General features: G+C 35.0%; 1 protein-coding gene across 1 annotated transcript in view; it reads right to left on the bottom strand.

Annotated features, from left to right (window-relative positions):
• Positions 1–404: 404 nt before the first annotated feature.
• LOC129257877 (contactin-2-like) overlaps positions 405–10,928 on the bottom strand; it is a 44,936-nt gene continuing 34,412 nt past the window's right edge. Inside the window, exons 17-19 of the mRNA XM_054896306.2 lie at positions 10,186–10,304; positions 8,859–9,042; positions 405–5,922 (exon numbers count right to left, since the gene is read on the bottom strand). Coding sequence (XP_054752281.2) covers positions 5,798–5,922; positions 8,859–9,042; positions 10,186–10,304 — 428 coding nt within the window. The 3' untranslated portion in view covers positions 405–5,797. The remainder of the gene's footprint in view (positions 5,923–8,858; positions 9,043–10,185; positions 10,305–10,928) is intronic.

The raw sequence follows: 10,928 nt of genomic DNA, 5'->3' as shown, positions 1-10,928 counted from the left end.
TAATTTATCCACCAAGTTCCTGTAATTAACAATCTTAGGTCAAAATGTGATATTTCTTTTAAAGTACATGTAAAACTAAACCTACAAAAAAGTTAGATAACGATTCTAGCATTTTCAATAAGAATCCCAATGCATAAATCCACTTCTCAAACTCATCATACTCCAGCTACAGTAAACTCTGCTGAAGTCAACCATCTTTAGGTCAAATAGTTCGTTTGAAGCGTTATTTCAGACCACAATATGCAAATGTGTTTTTTTACCAATGAGTCAAATTCCTGATATAAGTCAAACAAATTTCCACAGTCCCAAAAGATTTGACTTGGATTCACTTATCTATTTCTAGCAAACTTCAAAATTAATATTCAATGACCAAAACAATAAAAGGCAGATCTGATACCTGAATGTGTACTAAACAACACTGAATTCAACATTTATTTATACACATCTCCCAACAACAATAAACAAAGCAGAGAGACAACATGGGTCGTTAACAAACAAGGTTAAAAGCTCATTAAGAGATAGAAAACCTGAGAGAAAAATACATTTCCAACATTGATAATTATACTGGAAAATACACAAACACTGAGAAACTGACGTTGTTGAATATACAAGGATTGAAAACGATGATGCAATAAGTTAAAATGGTCTTAACAATGCTAAATACAGGCTACAGTAACCCTTGATTTGCTTTTAAAATGTTTATTATTCTATGCAGAATACAAATGTTGTTATCATGTGCAAACTCTCAAGTTCATATATATTATATTTTCCTTCAATCACCAAGCTTATCTAAATTCTATGGGAGAGTAAGAGTGTGGGTTTAATAAATAGTAGAATACGAATTTGCTGCTTTTGTATAATACAACCCCACCCCAAAACATGGTTTTTAAATCATAGCATTTTATTTGTTACCACTAATAAATCTTATCCATTTTAGAGGATAAATATATCATAAGAAGTAAGAACATATAAATATATTGTGAGAAGTAAGAACATACCATGTTATGAAAATATAACATTGAGGATAATCATTGAAAAATGTACTTTTCATTCAAATGGCCTCAAAGCTGGTTTATTCAATGTATTCTTGAACTAAATTTGTAGAAACGTATATCATGTTTGTAGCAGAGAACATGCTACTTCCATAGAACTACACAAATATGTACAGAGTAATATGCACATTGTACAAGGCATGTTAAAGCAATGTACATTACAATGCATTTATATAAAGCGCAGGGCGTCTTTCAAATTTCATGATTTGCAATACCTGTACATTAATGATTGAAGTTTTATAATAAACATATAGCGGAAAAGTCTCATACTACACTATCATGTTGTAAGATTTGAGAAGCATGGGACATCCAATGATGGGACAATACTGCAACTTGTTGTGTCGGTACAAAAATGCCCTTAGCAAAACATTTTTGTGCACCACATCAGTGCAGTAACGGCCTTATGCAATGCACTTTGGCGCGATGCTAAAGGCGTTTTTGTGTGCATGCAATGCACGAAAATGTGGTGCTAAGAGCGTCCTTGCACCAACACGATGAACTCGGCTTTTGCGTGCATTGATATTTTGATGACTCAAAACCTTTGGTTTACTTTCTGAACTATGACAATTTAACATAAAAAAGAATGAAGTAAAGTGCTTCACTAATCACATGATCAAGGAACAACCTACACAAATAATTGACCCTCTCACCAAAAAGAATAATAAGTAATAGTAACATAGAATTACACTTGCAGTAATGTGACATCACAAAAATGAATACTTTATCCGATGCAAATAAATTTCAGTTTGATATACGTCTTGGAAAAATTAGTTGCAGCTAAATAAAAATACACTCTTGGCAAAATTGTGACCTGGGCGGCATTAACCAAAAAAAAAAAAAAAAAAAAAAAAACCAGGAACATACCCTACCTCACACCCAGAATACAATTTTTTATTATGATTCCATGAATACACACTGATATCTAAGAGGTCATAAGGCTATAGAATGTAAACTTCTGATATTAAGATTGAGAGGGCTCCCTCTATATTCCTACATTCCTCATTGTCTTTTTGGTTACTTCAGTATCATCTTAAACCATTAACTCCATTAAATAGCACGAGTTAAGATGGTGTCAAAGCCAAAAGAATTGGATTAAAAAATGATGAACATGTTGACGAAAAACCACAATATTACCTACAACTATTAGACTAGGTGTTATTCTAGTGGTACTTCAAGACATAAGTATTTATTTTGTTTATTCTTAGATTGTGAAAATGAGGTACGAGACATTTGTAGCATGATTGTGGATTTCACTAGCATGTGACCTTACATTTGTCAAGATCAAAGTTCAATATTAAGTCCTTTACTTTTACATTGTTTTCTTTTAAATCCGGTATCAAATTAGATATTTGCATCATGTAGATTTAATAAACTAGGAAGAAAGCAAAATGTTGATATAAAAAAATATTTTGCATTACACACGTGTATCAAGCAATTCAACTCTCCTGACATTTAAGATACAAGATTAAAGAGTTTGTGTCTGTTTGGATAGTAGAAAGATGAATAACGAGGCAATAATTTCTTTTGTAGCACCTGGAAAGAATATGAATAATTTCTGTGTATGAGGTAACACAATGTTCAGGTGCAAAAAGTTGATTGTGACGAAAAAAGGGAATTACTGGAGAGAGAAAGTCAAACATGACAAGTACACAGATAACTTCAGACATTTATTCACAGGGGGTAGAGAGAGAGAGAGAGATAAGGGGATAAAGAAAGAGGGAAGGGACAGCAAGAGAAAGAGGGGAAAGAAAACAAAAGAAAATGATGGGGAAAGGAGGGGGGGGGGTACTGATGGAGAAAAAAATTGAAGAGACACCATTACCTAACTATGTTGTGAATGTATCTGTTTCAACTTCCACACTTCCCTAAATATGTTTAATTATCTGTACAGATATGTAACTTTTACTACCACTGCTATAAACACTACTACTATAGATATCATCACATTGTATAATGATACACAAGACATGTTTGCAAACACCACATCAACAGAGGCACCAAGAAATATACAATGATATATTACAAATGGTCTATGATTAAAAAGTGCCATCCTTCTGGGTGCTTATCCCGCACCAAGGTTCAAAACATACAGTTAAAAGTCAGATATACAAAATAAAAGGATTCCTTTATTAGGCTTTCAAAATGTACAGGTAATATGAATACAATAAAATTTAAATGGATGATAAACTTCATTCAAGAGAAAAACAAGAAGTTGTTATCTATTTCTACATGATACATTTTACTATTAAACTCCTAAATGTAGTGAGATTCAGCAAAGCACACAGACCCTACTTAAGAGCAAAATTTCAACATAGATCCTAAGGTTTAGTACTCTTTAAGAACCTATCTATAAAGTACTGACTTTCAACGCAGCAACAGGAATACAGAAGCACTATTAACGGGATACTCGGGGCTGAAAAATATTTATATCTAAATAAACAGAGTAAAATTCACGGAGCAAAATGCTGGAAATTTCATCCAAATCTGATAACAAATCACAACGTTATTGAATTTTAAAGTTCAGCAATATTTTGTGAAAACACTTATAAGCACGTCGTCATGAATATTCATTAGGTGGGCTGATGATGTCACATCCCCACTTTCCTTTTTCTCATGTTATTACATGAAATTGAAAAATTATCATTTTGTCATACATGTGTGAATGATACATCTCACTTATAATGAAATAAGTTACGGCAATGAATATCTAACACACTAAATCAGTTGTCAATTTTTTTATAGTTCTTGCTAGAAAAAAAATTGAATACACCTGATTTCACATGATAACCAAATACAAAAGAACAAGTGGGGATACGACATCATCAGTTTGCTTATTGAATATTCATGAAGACATGCCTAGAACTGTTTCACCAGAATAATGCAAATCTTTAAAATGCCGCAGCTTTGTTATTACTTGTCAAATTTTCAGTATTTTGTTTGTTTGATTTTTTTTTACCTCTGTTCAAATCATATTATTTTCAGCCTGGAGTATCCCTTTAATTTCAAAAGTAGAATACTTTCGTCATGCAAAGCAAGAGATTGATCAACCTGATAGTCTGTACAGTGGTGGGAAAAAAATTTGCAAAGTTTAACAAGAATACTACTTGAAAGAACAACAAAAGACTCAAATATAAATTTATCCTCAAAACATATCAACTCACATGGAAACGTAATTGGCAAAATAAACTTTGCTTGCATATCGACATCAATATTGCCAAACTCAGGTATTTAAAAAATAAGACTTTGACATAACACAGATGATTCAGCGGAAAACAAAAGTTTGAGCGTAATATAAATAGAAAAAAAAAAATCAACGATATGATCCGCACACAACCTGCAGAATATATTACAAAACATATAATTTTCCCATGCACTCACTCATATACACACTTGTGTACAGTCACTGTATATTACACAGTCATGACATGCGTAACTGTTCTGTACAATAATATATCAACAATATTTGGAAATAACTGGTCGATGCCTGAGGTTTCTTTGAGAAACAAGAAATCTGTTTGACATGCAAGTCTTTTTTTTATGTCTGATCAATCTGTTTATTAAACAACATATCAAGTTGCTATAAAAAAAAAATATTGAGCTATCACTCGACACCATCTCTATGTAAGTGGTAGATAGTTCATAATATCGCACGGCTACGAGTGCACTGGATTAAATTAGCGCACGTGATAGCTTCGGTAGCTGTCAGAAGCTACGGCGTGCAGCAGAGTATCTTTTGGACAACTCTGAAGCCCTCGTGAGCGCTTATTTGAAGAGATGCACAAGAAAGAGACACAAGTCATTTGATTTATGAAATAAGACATATTAAGATCCCTTATCGTTTAATAATGAAATCGAGTGAAATCTAATGAAACATTAGTCTCGACTTACGACCGAACAGCGCAGAGGTACTGATCATGTCCCTTGAATACAGGCACAGGAAAAACACATATGCGCGCTGCTTCATTCGGTACCTACTGCTTGATTAGCAATCACAATGAAACATCTCTTTGCACTGAAACACATATCCCCGTGCAATATGACTTTTCTCATGCATTCTTACTCAGTGCAACAGATGAAATAATGCACGTCACATGACCGTCTCGCAGCCAATCATTCGATTAGGATCCATATTTCCATTTTACAAAGTTCGTACATGTATGAAGCGACTTCACGACTTCTGACAGAAAGATTGGATGTAGATTCATTTGACTTTGAATTAACAGGGAGGAACCGACACAAAGTCTTCCTCAGTATAAAAAGTTCAACTTCTGTTTTCTTATACCGAATGTGGATTTCAAATATCTATCATGATTCAGCCAGTTCTCTCATTTAAAGGCTATACTGACCAAATATTACACATGAATGAGATGACAGATTTGATTGTTTAATCACAAAGAACCTTACTGATAAATGAAACATCATAATTTGTGACCATTAAAAAAAATGTATGAATATGACAGTCAAAGTAATATTTGAGAAGTGGACATTAACGATTCCTTTTCCAGCATAAAAGTCACAATGTCAAAGAGAGATATGAAGGAATATCATTAGTATACTAAAATAGAAAGAGAAGAGGGAGAGAGAGAAAGAGAGTGCACCAATCTCCTTAACTGTCACACATACTCATGTCCAATACTCTACACAAACCCCATACCCTCACTCTATCATGAGGCAAGACATCCCTATTTTACAATGGTATGAGCTGAAGTACTACATATAGACTACAGTATTTGGTCTGTACCATTTCATAAGAGGTGAAATATTGGATGAAGGAGCGTTGCCACACAGACAAGAGAGAACGATAAGACTCCCGCAGTCCTTGACGCTCTGCCTCCTCCATCGTCACTTGATTCCCCCGTTTTTCGTTTACCTATGTAAAGAAAAAGAAGAGACAAAATATCACATCAGCACTGAAAATCTACATGAGATTATTTTGCACTGATACATAATACAATTAGATAGCCCCAGACGACAAGTTCATATATTAACAAGTGGAATGCCTCTGGCCGTCTCACCTGCATCACGCGATTCAATATAGCAGCAGTGCTGATTTTGAAAACTACTATAACTCGCACAAGATGTTCAGTGATACTTGGTTACTCTTATTTCCACGTTTTATGAACTAGACCCATACACTTATAGAGATATGATGGTAATTCAACAAATACCCCCAACGTGGCCAAAGTTCATTGACCTTACATGACCTTTGACCTTGATCATGTGACCTGAAACTCGCACAGGATGTTCAGTGATACTTGATTACTCTTATGTCCAAGTTTCAAGAGAAAGATCCATCAACTTTCCAAGTTATGATGGTAATTCAACAGATACCCCCATTATGGCCAAAGTTCATTGACCTTTGACCTTGGTCATGTGACCTAAAATGCGCAAAGGATGTTCAGTGATACTTCATTACTCTTATGTCCAAGTTTTATGAACTAGACCAACACACTTTCAAAGTTATGGCGGTAATTCAACAAATACCCCAATTTGACCAAAGTTCATTGACCCTAAATGACCTTTGACCTTGATCATGTGACCTGAAACTTGCACAGGATGTTCAGTAATACTTGATTACTATTATGTCCAAGTTTCATGAATCAGATCCATAAACTTTTAAAGTTATGATGGTAAATCTACAGATACCCCCAATTCGGCCAAAGTTCATTGACCCTAAATGACCATTGACCTTGGTCATGTGACGTGAAACTCATGCAGGATGTTCAGTGATACTTGATTAACCTTATGTATAGTTTCATGAACTAGGTCCATATATTTTCTAAGTTATGATGACATTTCAAAAACTTAACCTTAGGTTAAGATTTTGATGTTGATTCCCCCAACATGGTCTAAGTTCATTGACCCTAAATGACCATTGACCATGGTCATGTGACATGAAACTCAGGCAGGATGTTCAGTAATACTTGATTAACCTTATGGCCAAGTTTCATGAACTAGGTCCATATACTTTCTAAGTTATGCTGTCATTTCAAAAACTTAACCTCAGGTTAAGATTTGGTGTTGACGCCGCCGCCGCCGCCGTCGGAAAAGCGGCGCCTATAGTCTCACTCTGCTATGCAGGTGAGACAAAAATGAAAACTAAGGATGAAATCATTGATATTCACGTTCACTTTATATATTAATTTATAGTTTATTTCATTTCTTGATGGCGGAGCAGGAGGGGGGGGGGGGTGATATGAAGTTAAAATCTGTATCAGGGACCTTCAATGGCACCTGATACAGAGAACAATATGTTTGCATTCAGAGTTTACACTAGTACTTTTATTTTCGTAGCAGGGGCAGGTGGGGAACAGAAGCGTTACTGTTTGGAAGGATTTTATTTTTGGGAGAAAATATTTTGGGAATGATTTCATGCCTGAACTATGTATTTTTGACCTGATGACCATAAAATCACATCAGTAAGACAGCGCTCTTATATGAGCCAAGTTTGAAGTCGATCTGCAAACCTTTAGTTTCCCAAGATTGTATATCATTACCATAACAAAGAAAATGATAGAAAACACCCCACAATAAATGCCCCTTGCAACATCCTTTGATGGGAGGACGCATGAAAATGTATAACCCCTCAAAATTTGCCTCAAAATAAACACCAAATGAGGAAAAACAAGTGGAACGCCTCTGGCAGTCTCGCCTGCATTACGCAATTTAATATAGCAGCAGTGCTAACTTTGAAAACTACTATAAAATAATCATTCACAAAAACACCATTCATATAATGACATAATACCACATTCATTGACCATAAATGACATTTGAACGGTGACTTAAGACTTGTCAACTACACCCATGTCCACATTTCATTCACTCTATCCATAAACTTTGATTGCCATTCAACAATAACCCCAACATGGCCTAAGTTTATTGACCTTAACTGACCTTTGACCTTGGTTTTGTGACCTGAAACTCACAGGGGATGTTCAGTGATACTTGATTACTCTTGTATCCCAAGTTTTATGAACTAGATCCATAAACTTTCATAGTTAGGATGGTAATTCAACAAATACCCCCAACATGGCCAAAGTTTATTGACCTATAATGACCTTTGACCATGGTCATGTGACCTGAAACTCGTACAGGATGTTCAGTGATACTTGATTACTCTTATGTCCAAGTTTTATGAACTAGATCCATAAACTTTCAGAGTCAGGATGGTAATTTAACAAATACCCCCAACACGGCAAAAGTTCATTGACCTTAAATGACCATTGACCATGGTCATGTGACCTGAAACTCGCACAGGATATTCAGTGGTACTTGATTAACCTAAGTTTCATGAACTAGATCCATAAATTTTCAAAGTTATGATGGTAATTCAACAAATACCCCTAACTTGGCCAAAGTTCATTGACCCTAAATGACCTTTGACCTTGGTCATGTGACCTGAAACTCAGGCAGGATGTTTACTAATACTTGATTAACCTTATGTCCAAGTTTCATGAACTAGATCCATAAATTTTCAAAGTTATGATAGTAATTCAACAAATACCCCCAACTTGACCAAAGTTCATTGACCCTAAATGACCTTTGACCTTGGTTATGTGACCTAAAACTCGAGCAGGATGTTCACTAATACTTGATTAACCTTTTGCCCAAGTTTCATGAACTAGGTCCATATACTTTCTAAGTTATGATGTCATTTCAAAAACTTAACCTTAGGTTAAGATTTGATGTTGACGCCGCCGCCGGCGGAAAAGCGACGCATATAGTCTCGCTCTGCTATGCAGGCGAGACAAAAACAGAGAAAGGATTTCCATAATTTGTCAATCCTTATCCTCTTGCACCCACCTGTTGTAATTGATAATGGCGGGGAACTGCTCGCCCCATTGCCCCCGTCACTGTATCCCAGGACAGTGATCAAATAGGTCATCTCGGTGGTTAAGTCCCCGATTTCAGCTGATGTCTCGTCAGTGCCTTGAACGACGAGGGTCTCGGCATCTTCAGCGAATGTGCCTTCCGTCCTGTAGCGAACCTGTGGACATGTACAAAATTGACAATGTCAAAGTAAGCTGATAGTTTTAAAACACAAACGAATCATCAACACACGTATAATATGTTGTGATCAGGAGTTGTTGAGCTCAACACAGTGAAAAAGATGATGTGTGAATGTTGTATTACATACAGTCTCTTTACACATCACTAATAGAATATTTTGTAACAATTACGTCTGAAACAAATTTTGACTCAAATTGAAGGGAGATACATTAAAAGCTGGATTCATGATGGTTATTACAAATGTGACCAATTCATGACAAAAGTGTGTCTAGTTAAATTTTGGGGCCAGATAATTTGCTTATAAATGTATTCCTCTTTGTATAAACCACTTCATAAACAAAGAATCCAGAGATACACCAGAAATTACTCTTTGTATCAGGGGTGTGAGTGGTCACAAATAAAAAGATCTGAAAAAAGCTGAAGAGTGTTGAAAAAGTCTTAAATAGAAAGAGCTCCCATACTTTTTGTACAGAGGAAGGCCAAAAATAAGCTGAAAATCAAAACAAAAAAATCTGAAATCAGGTAAAAATCTGAACTCCCACACCCCTGTTGTATGGAAATGTCCAAAATGAATTTAGTAAATCTGTAAAATAAGAAATTAGAAAGTCAAAAGGGGCCTAAGCTTTCGATCCTAGCAGAATCTTCGTCGGAGGTTCTGCTAGGATCGAAAGCTTAGGCCCCTTTTGACTTTCTAATTTACTCCATTGGCTCTCTTTTTTTAGATAAGCAGTTTTCAGCAGCTTCTTTTTGCCATTAAATAAGAAATTACAAAGATAGGGAATTGATTTGGATCAAATATTAAAATTTGCATTTTGAAGAGCTAAATAATGAAAAAGAAAAAAAAAAACCCACACAAATACAAACATACCAACAGTCAATACATGTTGGAAGAAAATAAATGTTAGAATTATACTTATCAAATATTTTCCAGAACTATACATTTATAACGACAGACATTCAATATCTCTGTCGTTCTTCACATGAGTATATATATAAAAAAAAAAAAAAAAGTGAGAGTCGAGTTTAAATGCATCTAGAAAATCAAGCGCAAGTCCTAAATAGCCGTGTTTGATTACTGACTTGTGTTTGATTGCATCTATCTATGAAACAGGCCCCTTACCTTGTATCCTAAGAGTGGTTCCTCAGATGATGTTGTCGTAATACCATTCCAATTGATCTTAAGATCGACTCCTGTTTCTGACAGTACTCCTATAACACCAGTTGGTTGCATAGAGGGTGCTGTACAAGTATAGAAAGAGAGAAAAAAAATCTATATAATCCCTTTCAAACTTCGCTTTGTGGGAGTATGTAGACATGTCGAGTTTTCTTGTATATCATGGTTTCAGAATACATTTGTTTTGGAAAATTTGATCAGAAGAAATGAAAAAAATTGCTAGTATCAGCCCAACATGCACCAAAGAAGGAAATGCAATCCGAAACTCATTATGTAGGAATATGTTGGACATAGCTCAACTTTTTTTAAATATTTATTTCAAGTTTAATTGGAAAATGTATTGTAGTAGCTTTTTCCACATGAAAGTGGGTTGGAGTGAAATTGTGATTACAAGTGATGTTGCAAATGAGAAGATTACAAAAAAATTGTGCACTGAAAAAAAGTTGTTCACTCTTCCTTCTTAACAGATTAACAATGAGATAAATGTTTCAATGGAAAAGGCAAAAAAAAAAAAATGGAATATGCATGTGCACGTTGAACCAAACTAACCAAAACCTTTCTTCTAATCCTTACATATTTCAAAACCCTATCACTACCACCGTCTAGGTCTTTTCAGATTCTAGACATAGGTCATAACTGTCACAGAGCATATTGCACTGCGGATTAATGGACACCAATACTTCTTATAT

The sequence above is a fragment of the Lytechinus pictus genome, chromosome 3 (assembly GCF_037042905.1).
Source record: "Lytechinus pictus isolate F3 Inbred chromosome 3, Lp3.0, whole genome shotgun sequence".
NCBI lineage: Eukaryota > Metazoa > Echinodermata > Echinoidea > Temnopleuroida > Toxopneustidae > Lytechinus > Lytechinus pictus.
This window is presented reverse-complemented; position numbering and strand designations above follow the sequence as displayed.